The following is a 21535-nucleotide window of genomic DNA, read 5'->3' as shown; positions in this document are numbered from 1 at the left end:
TGGTCATAGCCACAGGATGTAGGCGCTCATATTTTCTCTTAGCCCCAGTGTAGGTCAGTCAGTCCAGGGTGTTGTATTCCATGATTTTCCTCTATTTCTGTAAAATCCTACAGTTTGGCGAGCAAGGTGAATGATGCTCTCCACAGTTAATACAGATGGGAGGCAGTGCCCATGGATTATTGGGATGTGATGGACGTCCACAATCCCGACATGTGACCATGAAGTACAGTGGGAAGACATATGGCTGAGCTTAAAGCACTGCATCGGGGGAGAGATATATAGCTTGACATCACAGTGATAGACCATCACCTTGACCTTCTCAGGTAAGGCGTCACCCTCGAAGGCCAAGATGAAAGCACCAGTGGCAACCTGATTATCCCTTAGACCCCAATGGACATGCCGCATGAAATGAACACTTTGCCACTCTAAATTGGCGCGCAGGTCGTCATCAGACTACAGAAGAAGGTCCCTGTGGAAGATAATACCCTGGACCATATTTAAACTCTTATGTGGCGTGATGGTAACAGAAACATCCCCCACCATGTTACAAGCGAGTAAAGTCCATGAATTGGCAGAGGATGCTGTTTCTATCAAGACTGACCCAGATCGCATTTTGGACAAGCCCTCCGCCTCCCAAGCCCTCCACCTCCCCAAAATTTTCCTCTAAATTCTCTACAAAAAATTGTGGCTTCATCGAAACAAAGGAGTCCCCATCAATTCCTGCACATATGAGGTATCGGAGTGAATAAGGTTTGTTGCCATCCTTAGCCTGGCGTTCCTCCCAGGGTGTGGCCAGGGAGGGGAATGATTTAGGGTCATACTTTTTTGCATTGTACTGAGACTTGGAACGCTTAGAGACTGCTGGTGTTTGATCACCAGCAAGTGATGCTGCGGTACGCTTCATCACGGGTCATCCAAGCTGATTTCACCCACTCTGACCAAGGGCCCTCCCCACAGGCGCCACCCAGCCGCAGCAAAGGTCACATGGCAGGATGGCCATCGCTGGGAGTCCCGATGCCCCAGGATGACGGGCATCTACTCCTTGGCATACATGGGGAGTTAATGGCGCAGGCTTCAGCAGAGCAATCCCTGTGTTGTCAGGGGGCTACAACCGACAGTGTACATGGCGGCCCCACCACAACGGACTGGCTACCGTGCTGGATATGAGGTGCAAAGAAGTCCATGGTCATTGTCGGTGCAAAAAGTGACACTGCATAGTGCATGGTGGAAAACGCACCCAGGAAGGTGTCCTCGCCCAAGAGATGGAGAATGAGTGGGACTGACATAGGAAGACGAGAAAGTGGGCTAAAGATCTCAAGGCTCGATGGACACGATGCACCCTGTAAGGCGCCCTTCTCCAGTTGGCTCGCTCTTCGGGAAAATTTTGAAAAATGGATGTCAAACCCTACAGAGGACCATCACATAAAGGCCGAATCGTGTCAGACTCCTTTTAGTCGCCTCTTACGACAAACAGAAATACCTCTGGCCTACTGTAATCCCCGGACCCGCATGGGGGAGACTGGCACAAGACATGTTCAGTGTGTTGTCCACCCTTTTCTGCCGCCAGTTTAAATCGAGAAAGAGTATGTTCCAGAACAGTTGGGATTGTCTCAGGGGTGAGTTTCAATATGCGATGCGCAGGGCGTCCCTTCAGTTGAGCGACGTTTTGCAATCGGAACAGTGAACAAAGAATCTTTCGTATAACCCCACAGCCAGGGGTCACACGGATTAAGACCAGGTGACCTGGACGGCCAGACTGTAGGAAAATGACGGCCGATTATTCTAGCATTTCCGAAACGCCTCTGCAGCAGCCGCTTCACTGGCTGTGCAATAGGCTGAGAAACTCCGTTCTGAATAAAAATGATCCTACCACTCATCCACGTTGTTAAAGGGTTGGAATGACGTTGGTGCGCGTTAATCAGAAAGGGTGAAGGCTGCAGGACCCGCAGGGCTCATCTCCTCGGAAAAATACGGCCCTACGATAAACGATGCCGTCAACCCGCTCCACACAATCGCCTCTGCAAAGTGAAGTGGTACCGGTTGAAGTGTGTGCGGATTCCCCGTTGGCCATATTCTGCAGTTCTGCGTATTGGTATGTCCACATAATGTTCCATGGCCATTCATTGTCCACTTCCACGCGAGCAGGCAATTCTAGAGCAAATGTTTATCTTACCGGGAGAGGTAAGCTAAACAACTCCTGAACATGGGTAATTTTGTATGGGTATCAATACAGGATGTTTCACAGAAATTTATGCACCGTGCGCACAAGCACGTCCAAAGTTCGGGCAACTGCATACTCCTGTTCAACCTCCTCCTGCTACACTGCTGAGGTCGGATTAACTATTTTCGTCCCTCTGCCACAACGCACTTCAAATGAACCTGTCTTCCCGTATCTCGTAATCATTTCCTTCATTTGGCAGGCATCGGACGTCTTTTTTCATCCCTTGAGGGTCCGGAAGTTCTGCAGAGCTACTGGCGGACAGTCACTGTTCTTGTAAAAGGACTTTACCAGCAGCGCGCGATCCTTCATTGAGACAGTCATGCCGCGCATCTCAGACGCAACCTGAGCAAAAGTTATGTACCCCGCGTCTTTAATTTTGCGTATTCTGCCGCTTACAGCACCATCTACCGGTAATTTTTTTTTGTTTTTCCCTTCTTCGATAATATTCCGTTCAAATTGGATATCTTTCCGAGCAGTGGTTCTGAAACTGGAATTTTAAACATAATTACCTTGTATTGTTTGCTAAATGGTAATAATTGTTTTTATGGAATATCAGCATGTAATGTAAACACAAATGTATTGTTGCTGAAGGAAAGGAGGGGCGTCATAAGCTAACGACGGTCTTTGATGATTAGATCTCGTAGAACTACAAAATTGTAGATTTTAGCATTTCCCCTGCTGCCCAAAGTAGTCCCAGACATTATGTATAGCGGGTGTGGATGGTTTACAGTAACGGTGCACAGGTGTGGCACTCACAGCGCAGGGATGGAACAAATTGTTTGGACTCGATTGTGACAGGTATTTTTGTAATTTGCTGATAACCGGTTATAAAAGCGACATATCAATTTTTCATAGCTGTGGTGCTGAACTTATTGGTTTTTAATTACAACTTTGTTTTACAGACGGGTTTGGTAGGACGTTTTGTGGATTCTGAGGATAGGTGTCTTCTTTGTATAAGATTGTTTCTGATGAAAGGCGTCAGTTTACAGGTCAACACATTACAGAAAGCGTATTTATGAGCAGATGTGGGACGAAATACTGCCCAACACGTTAATTAATTATTGATATTTTCGTTTCAATTTGTAATGTTGTTGTTTCTTATGAACATTATAAAGTCAAGACATATATTTGGCGAAACCATGGTTATGTCATTCGCAATAATGAAGGCAAAAGGATAATACAAATGTTACACGAAGTTATCTCATCTACCTGTCATTTACAGGACGCAATACAAGAGGAAGGAAGTTATGGCAACAGCAATACATTTCAAACTTAACAATCCATTCTCAGGTTGTAATAAAAGTAGAAACTAGCTCATCTGCTGATTATGACTACATAATGTGCCAGGATCTGTTTGCAGCCCTCGGAAACGCACAACGAAACAAGAAAACCAGTCTGCAAAAAAATGTTCAAATGGCTCTAAGCACGATGGGACTTGAGATCTGACGTCATCAGTCCCCTAGAACTTAGAACTACTTAAACCTAACTAACCTAAAGACATCACACACATCCATGCCCGAGGCAGGATTCGAACCTGCGACCGTAGCAGCAGCGCGGTTCCGGACTGAAGCGCGTAGAACCACTCGGCCACAGCGGCCGGCACCAGTCTGCAACCCCAGATTTTACCCTTTGGCAACTACTATGCGGCCCGCTAATGATTTTTGTCCGGCTCATCAGCACATACAGAATTTTTATGTAACAATTTATACCTTTTTTGAAATGCAGAGTTAACTAAGCAAGCAATTATTTTAAAAGATGCGGCCCTCCGCTAAACTCTGTTTACACAAAGTGTCTAAAGTATTGCCCACACTGATCTACAGGGTTAAGACAGGATTACTTAGCAAGGCAGTTGAACGACTGAGTACCGAGGAAAGTACGCTTGGAGCTCTGAACACGGCCACGTTGGAAGACGTGATTGTCCACAGCGTACGCGTCACTCAGATGTAGAAGAAAGACCAACACCTGAGCACCGAGAACGTTGAAGTAAACATCCTGGTTCATGTCCACAGTAACCTGAACGAGTGGTCCCAAATCCTGGTACGTAAAACAACGCCGAGGCACCACGGAACGATCTAATGCCTGAACAACGCCCTACACACCCAACGGCTTAAACGCCTGCTTGGCGCGTATGAACACTGTCTTGCACCGTCTGAAAGAACCAAAATCGTCACTCTTCGGACCATATTACACGCCACCAAACAGCTACTGTTCAGCTTTGTGTTGTTTCGCTCGTTGAAGATATTCACCTTTATGTAACGCTCTGAGCAGTGGCCCGTTTGAAAGGAACCCAGCACCTAATATCTACCGCACGCAGTTCCCTTTTACAGTGCCTGCCCGTGCCGCATGTGCGTTTACTGCAGGGCACTTGCTGTTACTGAGTGCGTCATACTGTCGCTTAGGATCTTTCTACGGCCACTGTTCTGACGCCGTGTTACAAGGCTGCGAGTGGTACACTATTCACTGTACACTCGTTGGATACTCCCCACTGATTAACAAATGGGCATTTCCATTCATGGTGTCGTCATGGGTACATCCATACACATTAGCTCCTATCTGTCATTATGTGCCGGCCGTAGTGGCCGAGCGGTTCTAGGCGCTACAGTCTGGAGCCACGCGACCGCTACGGTCGCAGGTTCGAATCCTGCCTCGGGCATGGATGTGTGTGATGTCCTTAGGTTAGTTAGGTTTAAGTAGTTCTAAGTTATAGGGGACTGATGACCTCAGATGTTAAGTCACATAGTGCTCAGAGCCATTTGAACCATTTTTTTTATCATTATGTCACGTCTCAAAAATGGTTCAAATGGCTCTGAGCGCTATGCGACTTAACATGTGAGGTCAACAGTCCCCTAGAACTTAGAACCACTTAAACCTAACTAACTTAAGGACATCACACACATCCATTCCCGAGGCAGGATTCGAACCTGCGACCGTTGCGATCGTGCGGTTCCAGATTGAAGGGCCTAGAACCGTTCGGCTACTCCGGCCAGCTGTCACGTCTCCATGTCAACCTATGTTAGTGCGCTGATTCCAAGCAACCGAGTGGCACATACAGACCACTTTACTGCCGTGACTTTCATCAGCGATAGAGGGCCGCGTTACATTCTGACACCAGTTGTACGAGGGGCATTCAACAAGTCATGCAACGCATTTTTTCCATAAATCAGGAGGCTAGTTTTATTGAGATTTCCAGCACACCTATTATTCCTTTACTCTTGGCTATAAAACGCTACTCTTCAGCATGATTTCGTTCAATGTCTTAGCCACCTCACTAGGAGGGCCAGTACACCCGCATGGTAAAACTCTGCTGGTCGACGTCGGAGCCAGTGTCTTGCTGTATCAATAACCTCTTCATCGTCCACGGATTGCTTCCGCAGAGACTGTCCTTCGTTGCTCTCTATGGTCTTCTTCTAGGCGGCGAGGAACGGAGCGGGCGCACACCTTAGCGTACTCCAACTGGTGGACAAGTGTGTCAGCACTAACAACAGTCATGTCTAGTTGTGCAGCGACGTGTTTAATTGTGATTCGTCGACCACCTCGAATGAGAGTGTCCGCACGTTCCCACACTGCAAAAGCCACAACTGTGTGCGACCGGCCGGCATGCGGGAGATCGGACGGGTTTTGTGCTACTTTGTTGCGATGATGACACTGCCAGATCTCCGTAGACATTCTGCAAGCACCTATGAATATCTGCGAAGATCTAATTTTCCACCAAAAGAAATTCAGTCACGGTTCTCTGATTGGAACGCACCTCCTTTAGACACCATTTTGAAAGCTACGTATAGCGAGCGCCACCACTTATCGGAACCTCATGAAACAATAGAGGCAGTGAAAGGGTATAGTACCGCCCGACATTGAAAATAGGTACAACATTCTTCGTTATTCTTGTCAGAACAATATATTTTTTGTAATAATAACTCAATTTCACTTAATACACCGAAGCCGGATACCAGTGTAGGAAAGAATGACAATTTATTTTTTTAATTTATCACATGTGCACTCCCACAAAATAAATCCCTACATCCAATTTGGTGAGATCTGCGAAATGAATGAATGTATGGTCGTCTGCTAACCACAGATAGTGAATATGCAATATATTATCATCTTTGAGACGGTACATGGGTCACCTTTGGTGGGACCAAAGAGATGAAATTTACCTGAGCTTTGAGCGCCTGAAATGTGGCTGACCAATACGGTAGCATGGTGCTCCCCCACCTTGGCGGAGGTGCGAGATCGGCCATGTTTCAGCACTCTGCCGCTGGATCTAGTGTTGGTAAGACCTGTCTTAGGTGTGCTCCGTAAAGACAAAAGAGTGGAGACATGGTACGCATGTGAAATAATAATTTCTCTATTTCAGGAACTTTTGTGGGGAGAATTGAATGTCAGGCAGGTAATATTAAGGGGATTGTAGTAATCTTCGAAAGTGACCAACGGTCACAATGAAACCACGCGTAGCAATCAGTTGAAATACTTCCGAGTGCTTAAGTTAAGCTGAATTACTAGCGTGTGTACTATAAGTTGGAAATATTTAAGAAATGGCGTGTGCAGGACTTGAAATTAGAGACGAGTACTTCCACGTGGTGAGTACTGTGTGAGTCTCAATCTGTGTATGAGACAAAGGATAAAGAGAAGTACTCGTCCATGGTATCAGTTGAGGACTCGCGTGTGTGATGAATATGTTCTTAATATTATTTTGCGTGTTATGTTTCCGTGTGACGCTTGATTCAAACTATTATACTCTCAGAGAGAAGCAAGGTGAGTCAGCCGTCTATAAGTATTACAGTAGTTGTATTACCTTATAAATAAATAAAAAACTTTATTTTAAATTCAGTGCATTAGTATTTGTAAAATGACTCTTAGTGTTCATTAAAAAAATGACGATCATTCCACTTGGGACCTGTGGAATGGTACATTAGCTTATTTGTTTTAGTTGTAAATATTTGTCATGTATTGTTGTTTTTCTGACATGTTCCACATCCCGGAGGACCTCCTCACTACGGATCAATTGGAATGAAAGTAATTCTAATCTAATCTAATCTATCCAGCAACGCCACCTCCAGTGTCCATAGTAGGAAAGAAAAGTTACGAAGTGGGGCAGTGTCGTGTGAAACCGGGATAAATACTAATTGAAGTGGGAAAGCTGAAAGTGATGTGATTATAACGTTGTGACTATTCTTTGTATTGTATGTTGCCAGTGTGATGTATTTCATGAAATTTAAGTATGTGTGGTTGGCATGGGAGAGTAACAAGATAGTTTCAGAGGCAGTGGGTTATGCATGTTCGCCGGCCGCGGTGGCCATGCGGTTCTGGGCGCGTCAGTCCGGAACCGCGCGACTGCTACGGTCGCAGGTTCGAATCCTGTCTCGGGCGTGGATGTGTGTGATGTCCTTAGGTTAGTTAGGTTTAACTAGTTCTAAGTTCTAGGGGACTGATGACCTAAGATGTTAAGTCCCATAGTGCTCAGAGCCATTTTAATGCATGTTCCTTTTTGTACCACTCGGTCTGGAGGAAATTTTCGTGAGGATGGGTGTGAGAGTCGAAGTGTGAGATATAGCAAAAGATCCAACATCCTATCCAGAAAGTGCACTGTAGCGTTAAGTAATTACGAGACCATAAGATAGAGAATCACCAATGTAAAGCCACGCCCACTGGGCGGAATTTCTCATGTGTTATTGTTGTAGGTTATAGAATTTGTGTGTTTAGGTTATAGAATTTATCGGAATAAATAAGATAGTGAAAAGAAAAAGATTGGTGGCCTTTTCCTTCGAATAGTATGTTTCGTGATACCCAGAATTTATAATGTATGCGCCATTCATATTCAGTGCGATGGCCACGTATTGATCAAAGCCGTTAAATGAGAAAGAAAATGTGGTATTGCCAGTGCGTAGTGAACAGTCAGAGTTGTGTAAATTACTAACAGTCAGATGTGCGTTATCCGTTGCGTAATATTCAAACAGGAGAATAATTTGTAACTTAATTGTGAGTACTAGAGCTCATGTTACTTGATAAATAAGAATGAATCCACTCGCTTGGCAGACCACTCATCTTGCAGGCCTGACTGCTTGATGCCACAGTATGAGCAAGGCATGTGGGTGCCTCTCAGCAGAAGCAGGAATATTTCAGAATGTTCCACAACAAATTCCGCATTTTTCAACCGAAACCAGCCGAGAAAAAGAGTGCTGTGTTACTTATTGAACGACTGTCATATATCGTCTAAAGTGGTCCAAAACTACCAGGGTGCTCTTTTAAGCGTGTTACTAAACCTTTTGTTCGGGGAGCTCATTACCAGTAACAAGCTGCTGTTCCCACAGAAGGACGTTGCTGCTGTACCTATTACGCAGCTGCTGCTCGTCTCTCCTTGATTTCACAAAACAGGTCAAACTTGTAGAGTGATTTTGAGCATTATTTCAAAGACCATGCAAGGGGTCTTTCACATTCAAAGTAAGGATGGATATGTATACACAAGTGAACTGAACTGCGACATCTGTAAGTTACTGACTCCAGCTGTCAGCGGGATATGAAGTAGTCTGGCAGTTCATTTACCCATAGTTAAAAACCATGAAGTTTCATACTTTGTTGGTACTTCCGCCAATACCACATCTCTTTTCAAGTGATACGTTTTCCATACTTTCCATAATTTTTTACATCAACCTACAATACGTCCGTACAATCTACTCTCAGCGCTTACATTCCGAACTTCAAATAAAAGCCCTTTATTTGCTGGCTTTCTTGAAAGCGAATAAAATTCCTCCTCGTAAACACAGGTCTTTATCAACAACACTACGCATTTCGGAGGATTAATTCTCCATTTGTCAGGTATCTGCCGTACAGAATTATGTTATGAAACAGTCCAGCTATAAAGTAATATCTCGTAATTAAAGTTAGTCTTAATATCACAACATTAAAATCTTTTTTATTAAACTACAACTCACTTAAACGTGGAAAATTATAACAACGAGGAAAGCTATAAGCTAACGTCTAATTTTGTTTGGGCCATGGGCCCTATTAATCACAACTAATTGTGCAAACTGAATATTCAGTCTTCATAATGTTAGTAATTAAATACATAATGTAATGACAATTAATTAATAACAAGAAATTCCTTCATAATTTACCATACTCGAAACCATCATTCCGACGTTAGGTAATAACGTTGATCACGGAAACGCAGTACCCCAACCATATGTTGAAAATTAAACAATGACAGTAAAATCTTACACCTAAACACAAAACATATCGTATCAGTAAGAAAGTAACGGAGGACTTCAAAAGAACGAAGAATTCCATGCAGCACGTGAAACCCAAGTACACGCTCGTGGACAAGTAAAATTACTACAGACAGCGGCCTGCAGGTAAAGAAAACATGTGTCCATAAGTATTGCCAAACAGTTAAAAAGGCAAATCTTTAAATGATTAAGTGTCTTAATTAACTCAGGACTTCTGTTAGCCTTATATGTGTGTCGGTATCAGGAGGATTGTTTTATCTGGTTTCTTAGTTTTTAACACTTGAAAATAATGTTGTCCCGAATCATATCGTGGAAATAATTACACGATTGGCAATTGGGATGAATATCCTCAGTATCTACAAACACTTTTCCTTTCTTATTTCTCCATTATTGAAAATGATAACACCGTGCAGGAATGAGTTCAGACAAAACATGCAATGACTTTTCTGTTTTTCATGTCTTGCTCTGAAGATCACAAGCGATGAAGAACTCATATGCATTTTGCAATTCAGCTGACGAAACTACTCGTATTGATATCCATGAATTGCTGTAACCTCAACTATAATTCTCACTTAACAGAAGCTTGAGGTGAAATTAAATACAACTGTTATGTTAACCAACGTTGCGGATAACATGGCGAGTTTCAATCAAATCAAGCTCAAACTGAATTACGTCTCTGTTAAAAGAAGAAGGAAAAGTTTTTGACAGTTTGCTTCAAAGCAGTTAGTAAGGCCAAAGCAAGGTGTTTTAAAGAACACGACTTTCATTACCAAACTTCGGTGACAGATCTTTCAGGATAACTGATTAGATTAGTACTTGTTCCATAGATCATGAATACGACACTTCGTAATGATGTGGAACGTGTCAGGTTAATAAAAGGTGTATGTACAAGATATTACATTACACAAAATATTACAGGAAACTTAATGTTTTTAATTTAATTTTTTTTGGAGGGGGGGGGGGGGGTGTTGGGGATGTTACCCACTTACTATATCCAAAAATTCATCTAATGAGTAGGAGGAGTTGCCATTAAGAAATTCTTTTAATTTCCTTTTAAATGCTATATGGCTATCTGCCAGACTTTTGATGCTATTAGGTAAGTGACCAAAGACTTTCGTGGCAGCATAATTTACCCCCTTCTGAGCCAAAGTTAGATTTAACCTTGAGTAGTGAAGATCATCCTTTCTCCTAGTGTTGCAGCCATGTATACTGCTATTACTTTTGAATTCGTTCGGATTGTTAATAACAAATTCATAAGTGAATATATATATATATATATATATATATATATATATATATATATATTGTGAGGCTACAGTGAAGATCTCTAGCTCTTTAAATAAGTGGCTGCAGGATGATATTGGATGAGCTCCAGCAATTATTGTGATTACACGCTGATAAACTAACAGCGTTCTTTGTTAAAATAATAGCTGCTGTGAAAGATAATGATCTCCCGTAACTAACAAAGTATGTTTGGAACGAAATTCTTGTTTGTCACTTTAATATTAAACATAATGAATATTAATTAGTATATACAGTTTATGTGCATATCATGAGAGCTGTAATATTAGACAAGTATTATGACCAGAAAGTTTCAGAATTCTCGAGTCAAGTTTGCAAAATTGGTTACATGCAAAAAAACGTCCATATTCAGTAAGGAATCTCCTTCGTTCATTAGTACACTAACTTGACAGTTGAAAACCAGTTTTGTCGATATGAAGCAGGCTAACATTAAAAGAATTCAAAGAGGACCTGTAGAAGCTTGAACTTTATTCCTAAAAAAGTTATGTTAATTACTTTAGACACAGTCGTGTGTGTCAAGGAACCAAATTAAAGGCGTTCTTAAAATGTTTCTCTCATGTACGATACGAGGTATTTTCTTCTACGGTCACATGCGCAACAAGTCTATTTTCTAAATCACTTTGTCCTGACTACAAGAATGGCGGGAAAAGTTTCGGTTTACTAGCATTTTATCCGGATCCTGACAGAATGGATTTTAATATAAAGCATTTTTGATATTGCTGGGTCAGAATTAGAAAAAAAAAACACGTACCAATGTCACAATTTTAATGACCATGTTAAGGAGGCAATGACTCAAAATTTTAAATATTTTCTAAAAAAATTACGGTTTTATACAATGGCTACATGTTACTTTATTAAATCGAGCAGTTTTGGTCAAACAACAGGCGATTCGAATCTAAAAAATACTACATTAATTACAGGACATGCATCCTTTCATAAATGGACGCATTCGTAATAATTAATGTCGGTATTCACAACTGAGGTTGGTCGGTAATTTGAGCAATGCTGCTAGTTTTAATTAAATGACATGCAGCTACAGTGTGGAGTCATGATTTTTTAAACGTTTTTAATGACACTGCTTAAAAATACTCGATTAACAGCCAACAATTGTGCTACAAGGAGTACGAATGCCAGGCAAAATTTACGCCGTCCCCTAAGACGCCAAACGCCGCGTTAGCGCACGCTGGCGACATGTAGCGGGTCTCCGGCACGTGAGCAGAAATGCAGAGCGTGTGTCGCAAGGGACTTACCTGGTGAGAGCGCGGGCTCCCGTGTTGACACGCGGCACGTGCGCGCTCGTGCTCGGCCGACACGGCGACAGCGCGACCACTGACTGTCGACACGCGCGAGCGCGCGCGCGCCCGAGCGCCGGCGAACCACGGTGTCGCCGCCCTGCGGCGCCCCGGCCAACTACGTGCTCCGCGGCCGCCGGCTCACAGCTGAGGCCAGCTGCCTTCTGGACCGCGTTGCAGTTGTCACACTTATTTCTCGGTGGATAGTGTCGTACGTCTATAACCCTTTATTTGGCAAATGGTGAAAATAAAAACAAAAAATGTTTTCAGTGCTTATATTTATTTATTATGCTTAAAGAAATACAATTCAGTCAGTTTTAGAAATTTTTGACAAAAATTATGAAAATTATGAAATGTTGCTTACAAGCAACATTGCCAGCAGTAGACCACATTTATACATATTACAGAAAAAAGGTGTTTGCCAATAACCTCAAGCAAAAGATTTCCTGTACGTGAAAAATTTAATTTATAAACACATTTATGCATTCCTGTTGTGTAATAGAACTGTTTCATTTTCCCTTCTAGTTCTTCTTGCAATGGATTTTTTGGAAACAGTTCCTCTTTGGAACGATGCACAATACTAGATTGCATTTTGAACACATGACTGTAGAAAATCCAGATGGACAATAACGACAATGACCTTTGGGACCGTATACAGGCCAATGCTCCATATTATCAAATCGGACTTCTCTTGTAACAGTCGGAGCTGTTGGCTTCCTCCTCTTCTTTTGTGGTGGTGTTATGTCTATTGAGGTCCTTCCTACTTCCCTTTTCCCTGAAAACATCAAACCATTGGCAATATCTGCCCTGAATGACTTCAGTGAGGTTTTCTTGTCCAGAGATTCTCTTCGAAATACCAGCCAGGCATTTACAGCACTCAGATCTAGCATAAATCCAAACATTCTCATATACCAACGCCTAGTTTTCATCGGTAGTCTGTAGAGCTCTATCAGCATACCAGCAAGATCATCTACTCCCATATGCTTGTTGTACTGACGTACAATACTGGGACAGGACACATTAATTCTTCTTTTTTCATTGCTGTCCCATCATTTTACTGTTGAGAGTGGTTGGAAAACACAAAATGAGCTTGCAAGTGTCACGATTTTATTGTTTTGAATATCCGCCGTGAGCATATGTAATATACTAATGGCACATGTCCCAATTATGGGCAACGCTGCTCACAGGCAACATAAAAGTTTTATACTATTTACGTAATTCAAAACAAGATTAGATTGAAATATTTCTGCTGTAAACTCACCTCTGGGTATTTCTTGAAGAAAATCTGCTAAGATTACTGGCAATTTATTGAAATCCACTCTTTCAGAGCCAAAATAAGACACCCCTGTTGCTCACACACGAGGAGATCTCCAGTGTTGCCAACTCTAAAAAACCCGAGTCGCTAGATTCAATATCAAACGTCGCTAGAAAGTCGCTAAAACTGATTTACTAGGGGTGTACTGAAAATTTCGTACTGTGAATGGTGCAATAAGCCAGTGGGGGAGGGGGGGGGAGTAAAATATTAATAAAAACTCTCATACGTAATTGCTATATTGTCTTAATTAAATGACGTATCGCTTGCAACAACATATATATAAAATACGCTAACGTTTAATTAAACTTGTTATCATAATTGACGCAACACATAAATTGTTGTTTCAATCACAGTAGTCAAATATACTAGAAATATACAACTATATTTGTAACAAAAGAAAGCAAGAAAACAAATTAAGTTACAAAATATATACATACCGGTACGTCAGCTATTCATCGTCGTCACTCAGAAGATCGAATAACTCTTCTGTTTCATGCTCTGACAGCACTGTAGTTGATGTAGGGTTGAACGTCGCTCAACAGATGATGCAGTTCGACAGGTTTTGTCGCAAAAGGGTAACTTTTGTTCGTTCCAACAAGCTCCAATACGTCTGACGGTATGTCAAAAGATGCACAATCTTTATTTTGTTTCTTCAGCTGGTCTCTCAATATGATCAAAGCATTAATTGTCTTTAACGATAATCTGTTACGTTGTTTAGTTTTTATGTTCATAGAACTGAATATTCTTTCCATTTCTGCATTTTAATGCGGTAGGCATAGAACAGTCATTGCTAGCTGTGAAATCAAAGAAAAAGGATTCTCCCCTGCTTTATTTTATACTGCAAAACCTCACTCCAAAATAAAACAGTGTTAGTAGTGTTATTCCTCCTAATGAAGTTGATATTATGCCATTCTTGCAACATACAGTCTATGAAATCGCTACTAAAACCCAGTTCTTTGGCTACATCCGCTACAGCATTATTTTTATTCTCTTTTAGTGTTTCTTCAACACTCAGCATTGACATTTTTTTCAGGATCGTAACATTACTTGGCAGTCTTTGTTGAATTTCTTTTATGAGTTTCAGGCTAAACTGAATGCATCTCTTCTTCAAATAAACTTTATTTTCTTCAGACAAACTTGACTCAGACAATTTCTATAGTTAAAATCTTAGTTTTGTTAATGAAAATACTGGCCCAAAATAGTTTTGAGTCGTCAGTACTCCAAAAGTCGCCATATAAGTCGCTAAATAATTTTTGTCGCTAAAAAGTTTTTTTTGTCGCTAAGACGAAGGCAAAAGTCGCCATTTCTAGCGACAAAGTCGCTAAATTGGCAACGCTGGAGATCTCTGTAACACCACTGCACAAACTGCCATCTCGTGTGGAAAATCTTGAACTATTACAACAACTGGCATTCGCAGTGTGTAAAGGAACGTTGCCTGGAGGCAACAATGCCAGTAAAAGGCACTGGGGAGTGTTTGTTGTCCCATAAGGCCAGCGTAAATTTGATGTTGCTTGAGAGCATCACTACCAAATAAAGGGATAAAGAAGTATAGCAGCTCGTTCAAACGTGTGTGTTTTATCATTTCTCAATAGTATTAGTAACTGACTTTAATAAATAGGAAACACTTTCCTCATCTGCTGCAAAATATTATACTGGTTGAATCATTTAAAACTTATTAAAACTTACACCGCAAATATTGCGGATTGGAAAGTGCTACTGATGTGCGATTTTCACAGTATTGTTTGATAGTCAGGGAGGGGCTCGTACTGTTAGCCAGTTTGTAATAATACCGGGTGATCAAAAAGTCAGTATAAATTTGAAAACTGAATAAATCACGGAATAATGTAGATAGAGAAGTACAAATTGACACACATGCTTGGAATAACATGGGGTTTTATAGGAACCAAAAAAATAAAAACACAAACGTTCAAAAAATGTCCGACAGATGGTGCTTCATCTGATCAGAATAGCAATAATTAGCATAACAAAGTAAGACAAAGCAGAGATGATGTTCTTTATTCGCACGAAGTAGTGGCTGCTGTCGACAGGGGATCTCAAGTTGATTCCGTATGTCTAGATTTCCGGAAAGCTTTTGACACCGTTCCTCACAAGCGACTACTAATCAAGCTGCGGGCCTACGGGGTATCGTCTCAGTTGTGCGACTGTATTCGTGATTTCCTGTCAGGAAGGTCGTAGTTCGTAGTAATAGACGGCAAATCATCGAGTAAAACTGAAGTGATATCAGGTGTTCCCCAGGGAAGCGTCCTGGGACCTCTGCTGTTCCTGATCTATATAAATGACCTGGGTGACAATCGAGCAGTTCTCTTAGGTTGTTCGCAGATGATGCTGTAATTTACCGTCTAGTAAGGTCATCCGAAGACCAGTATCAGTTGCAAAGCGATTTAGAAAAGGTGGCAGGTGGCAGGTGGCAGTTGACGCTAAATAACGAAAAGTGTGAGGTGATCCACATGAGCGCCAAAAGAAATCCGTTGGAATTCGATTACTCGATAAATAGTACAATTCTCAAGGCTGTCAATTCAACTAAGTACCTGGGTGTTAAAATTACGAACAACTTCAGTTGGAAAGACCACATAGATAATACTGTGGGGAAGGCGAGCCAAAGGTTGCGATTCATTGGCAGGACACTTAGAAGATGCAACAAGTCCACTAAAGAGGCAGCTTACACTACACTCGTTCGTCCTCTGTTAGAATATTGCTGCGCGGTGTGGGATCCTTACCAGGTGGGATTGACGGAGGACATCGAAAGGGTGCAAAAAAGGGCTGCTCGTTTTCTATTATCACGTAATAGGGGAGAGAGTGTGGCAGATATGATACGCGAGTTGGGATGGAAGTCATTAAAGCAAAGACGTTTTTCGTCGCGGTGAGATCTATTTACGAAATTTCAGTCACCAACTTTCTCTTCCGAATGCGAAAATATTTTGTTGAGCCCAGGAATGATCATCAAAATAAAATAAGAGAAATCAGAGCTCGAACAGAAAGGTTTAGGTGTTCGTTTTTCCCGCGCGCTGTTCGGGAGTGGAATGGTAGAGAGATAGTATGATTGTGGTTCGATGAACCCTCTGCCAAGCACTTAAATGTGAACTGCAAAGTAATCATGTAGATGTAGATGAAATGCTCAATATGTCCACCATCATTCCTCAGCAATAGCTGTAGTCGAGGAATAATGTTGTGAACAGCGCTGTAAAGCATGTCCAGAGTTATGGTGAGGCACTGGCGTCGGATGTTGTCTTTCAGCATCCCTAGAGATGTCGGTCGATCACGATACAATTTCGACTTCAGGTAACGCCAAAGCCAATAATCGCACGGACTGAGGTCTGGGGACCTGGGAGGCCAAGCATGACGAAAGTAGCGGCTGAGCACACGATCATCACCAAACGACGCGCGCAAGAGATCTTTCACGCGTCTAGCAATATTTTGCTTTTTTTTTCTTATAATAAAACTCCATGTAATTCCAAGTATGTGTGTCAATTTTTACCTCTCCATCTACATTATCCTGTGGTTTATTAAGTTTTCAAATTTATACTGACTTTTTGATCACCCGGTACTTAGAAATTGTATTTTTTGTGCAAACATACACGTTTTTAATTGGAACAATACCTGTTGACTTTAAAAAATTAAAATAAGGTTAATTAAAAGGTCAGTGCTGTTTGTAGCACGATTCTAGTGTGAATTATTTACGGGATACCGTATTTTGAAAAGTTTCCACGCCAACACTTGTACAATACCTACGGTAACATACACTAAAGAACAACTCAAGTGACGAGACAACTGACCATTACAGGCTGTGTCCAAAATGACCACCGGCAGCGACAACACAGACTTCCAGTAAGGTATGGAACGAGTGCTGCACACGTGCCTAGCATTTCGTCGGAGATGTCCGAGCAGGTTGCCGTAATACGTCATTCCATGTCATTGGGTATAGTTGACATGTCCTTATAGACTGCGTTTTCAGCCTCCCCCCCCCCTTCCCCCCTCCCTTCAAAGAAAATAAGAATCTATAGGCGTCAAATCCAGGGGACGGGCCACCCAGGGTACATGTCCTCTGCGACCAATCTAACGATTTGAAGACATACTGTAGTACTTCGTCCACTGTGAGCTGAACGGCATAATGTTGGTACCACAAGTTCTTTCTAGTCTGCAGAGGAACGCCTTCAAGCAACCGTGGAAGATGGTCTGTTAGGGGGCTTCGATAGTTTTACGCGTTCAGTGCTTCTTCTATGAAACACGGGCCTATGAGCTGCTGGGTCTACGCCAAGGGGTATTGTCAACAGACCAACGGTGCATATTTTGACGATTTACCTTGCTAAGATTTGTAAATGTGGCTTCATCACTAAACAAGTGTTGATCCCCCTGTACAGAATTCAACACGAGTCTCATAATCATTTCCATGCAGCTCTTGAAGGAGAGAGATGTGATAGGGGTGGAACCTGTGTCGATGGAGGGTGCGGAGTACACTACCTGACTCACGCCACTTCCTCGTTCGATTGCACGGGAGCTAGCGTGCGGGTAAGCTGCAACAGCAGCAAGAACTTTAATTTGCCCCTGTTCTGTCGTCACTTGTTTCCTTGTGTTACATTATTTATGCATTACACTACCACTTTCACGTAAATGATTGAAGACGCTCAAAAATAATTGCCGAAATTGTTGACGTCTATTGGAATATCTTGCCGCAAACACCGTACAAGAATGAACTGCATCCTTCCTACGCTTTCCATACTCCGTGAGCATGTCGACTTTTTCTGTATTGGTAAATCCCATCGTCCTCCTACCGCTTGGACTGTCACACAATGACTGGCAAGTCGCAGTACACTCCAGAAACACACAAGCACATTGTAAGCAAACATAACAACATCGTGCCTAGCGACTAGGCAGGTTGAGTGGCACAATCAAGCGTCGGTGTGGAAAGTATTCGAAATACGATAGCTCGTGAACGACTCGCACTAGAATCCTACAACAAACACCACCGACATTCTAATTTACCTTACTTTTAGTCTGTTAGTGTCAGCAAGCGTTGTTTCATTTAAAAAGTGTATATTTGCACAAAATACACTTTCTAGGTATTATTACAATCTGTTTATTGCCTTACAATACGAGCACCTAGCTACTAATTCATTCTGTGAAAACCGCACGTCAATGGCACTTTCCATTTCCACAGTATTTGCGGTGCAAGTTTTAGGTGATTCACCTTGTGTATTTGATCACAAACTAGCTTTCGTCTTCGTAGGCCATCGTCAGGTGAAACACGGGCCTATGAGCCGGATATCACAGCCAAGGATAAATTGATGTGTGACTTAAACACGCTACTGATACCGATGCTGAAGATACATAAAGTAATGAGATTACAAAGGAATACTTTACAGTTTTGTGTTATGCAGAAATATTTGCATATGACAAAAAATGAAAAACGAACTTTTTATGTTATTTGGAAATCGTTACAATTAAAAGATGAAACATAAAATTGAATTTATCATTGTAATCAAACATTTCATAAGTGAAATTTAATTTCACACAGGAGAAAAGAAAACTGTGATCGAAAAATAAACTTCACACGAAAAAATGTGTAGAATCCAAAGTTGATTATTTTCGAGTGGGACATCTGCTGGTGCTAAAATTAGCCCCACACCCCAGTCCCCTGACACATACTGAACGTAAAAATTTCAAATGAGAACCCCTATTTTTTATTGCAGAATCAGATTCTACTTAAAAAACTACGTACATTTTGTCTTAAACATTTGTTTTGATTATTGGTACCGGCGGAGGTTCGAGTCTTGCCTCGGGCATGGGTGTGTGCGTTTGTCCTTAGGATAATTTAGGTTAAGTAGTGTGTAAGCTTAGCAGTTAAGTCCCATAAGATTTCACACACATTTGAACATTTTTTTGTTTTGATTATTGGTAGTTGACGCTGTAATTCAAGAAAATCCAAGTTCTTATCTTTGCGTGGAAAATGGTTAGTTTTTTAGTTAATGAGTTCACTCGTTAGTAAGTAGGATGTTTGGTTAGTTGGTTAGTTAGCTAGTCAGATGATTTGTTTGGTGGCCTCATGACCACGAAACAAACAAAACTTATTCGAATCTGAGGAAAGAATTAATATTTGGGTCAACATTTGTAAAACTCTAATTCCTCTCTCTCAAACCCCACTCTATGGGGGGAGAGTCCGCCCAGATAATGCCGGCACGGTAGCTCAGCGTGTTCGGTCAGAGAGCTGGTTGGCCTTTGCAATAAAAAAATGAGTGGAAGGATCAACAAACGAACTTGAACGGATGTCATGTGACGTCCGCAACGACCAAACACAACGATCAACGACGAACACAAAGAAAAAAAAAAAAGATGAGTGGTTAGCGTGACGGATTGCCGTCCTACGGGCCCGGTTCGATTCCCGGCTGGACCGGAGATTTTCTCCGCTCAGGGACTGGGTGTCGTGTTGTCTTCAACATCATTTCATCCCCATCCGCCGCACAGGTCGCCCAATGTGGCGCCGAACATAATAAGACTGCACCAAGGCGGCCAGACTTGCCCCGCCAGAGGCCTCCCGGCCAATGACGCCAAACGCTCATTTCCATGGGAAGAGAGGGAGAGTTTTAGTTTTAGCGAATCAAAATTTACGAAGTAAATAAGTATTTTTTATTTATCGGTAACCATTTTCAACAGCGCACATCTACATCATTCGCTATGCATGCGCACGCGGAAGCACGCAGGTGGAGGCAGTTCACTCACCCGGTGTCGACGCGGCGCTCACTCACTGAATGATGGACAAAAGTTGCGTGGCCTTGCCATGCGGATAAGGAAACGTAGATTACATCCGTACAGCCTCGACACAACGTAGCGGCTTTAATGGGTTCGGCAAGCGTTCTGATGCATTAGAATTGAAATTTATTTTTAGCTGTCGATTTTCCATGTTTTCTGCTGAGAAGGTGTGCGCCATGCTGCTGAGAGTCACCAAGTGTTACCACAGTATAACGAAAATTAAAGTGATAACCGAATGTTGAATGTTATTGGGGGCCATGGTTTCAGTTTTGGAACTGTATATTTCTGTGAAATAATATCTGATGAATTAATTCTCGCATTTAGTCAACTGCTAAAATCGCACTGACATTTATACGTAATTTGAACAGAACAAATTAAAAAGATATTGATATAATTGACAACTATATAATGAACTAAAAACTTCAATCCCGCTATTCCAAAGGTTTTCGTGAGTAAATCCAGCAAATGATCTGGAAGAACTAATTACAGTCGCATTGTTAAACAGCCAATTTAGTCAGTCAGCTGACTAAGTTAGTGGAAGTTCACAAATATCGGAGAAAAGCTCCATATCAAACAAGGGAGTACCGATGCTGTGCATCAATGTCTGAGCGAACACATCTCTTTTTTTCTTTAAGCCATGAATCATTGATGCGGCTCGCTACGAATTCCTCTCCTGTGCCAACCTCTTCTTCTCAGAGTAGCACTTACAGCCTATGTCCTCAGTTACTTTCTGGATGGACTCCAATCTCTGTCTTCCTCTACAGTTTTTGCACTCTACAGCTCCCTCTAGTACCATGCAAGTCATTCCGTAATGTCTTAACAGATGTCCTTCACCTTCTCAGTGGGTTCCACATATTCCTTCCCTCTGCTATTATGAACAGAACCTTCTCATTCCTTATTTTATCAGCCCAACTAATTTTCAACATTCGTCTGTGGCACAGCATCTAAAATGCTTCGATTTTCTTCTGTTCCGGTTTTCCAACAGTCCATGTTTCACTACCATACAAAGCTGTGCTCCAAACGTACATTCTCAGATATTTCTTCCTCAAATTAAGGCCTATGTTTGATACTGGTAGACTTTTCTTGGCCAGGAATGCACTTTTTGGCAGTACTAGTCTACTTTTGACGTCCTCCTTGCTCCGTCTATCATCGGCTATTTTGCCACCTAGGTAGCAGAATTCCTTAACTTCATGTACTTCGTGAGCATCAATCCTGATGTTAAGTTTCTCGCTGTTCTCATTTCTGCTGCTTCTAATTACTTTCGTCTTTCGTCCATTTACTGTCAGCCCATGTTATGTACTCGTTAGATTGTTCTTACAAATCGCAGATCATATAATTCTTCTTCACTTTCACTCAGGATAGCACTGTCATCAGCGAATCGTATCATTGATATCCTTTCACCTTGAACTTTAATCCC

At 41.9% G+C, this 21535-nt stretch overlaps 1 protein-coding gene across 1 annotated transcript in view; it reads right to left on the bottom strand.

Moving 5' to 3' along the window:
- LOC126235085 (uncharacterized) overlaps positions 1–21535 on the bottom strand; it is a 1179108-nt gene that overhangs the window by 1008805 nt on the left and 148768 nt on the right. The window contains exon 4 of the mRNA XM_049943819.1: positions 11997–12156. Coding sequence (XP_049799776.1) covers positions 11997–12156 — 160 coding nt within the window. The remainder of the gene's footprint in view (positions 1–11996; positions 12157–21535) is intronic.

Source organism: Schistocerca nitens, chromosome 2 (genome assembly GCF_023898315.1).
Source record: "Schistocerca nitens isolate TAMUIC-IGC-003100 chromosome 2, iqSchNite1.1, whole genome shotgun sequence".
NCBI classification, from domain to species: Eukaryota; Metazoa; Arthropoda; class Insecta; order Orthoptera; family Acrididae; genus Schistocerca; species Schistocerca nitens.
The sequence above is the reverse complement of the archived record's forward strand: the minus strand, read 5'-3'. Positions and strand labels throughout refer to the sequence as shown.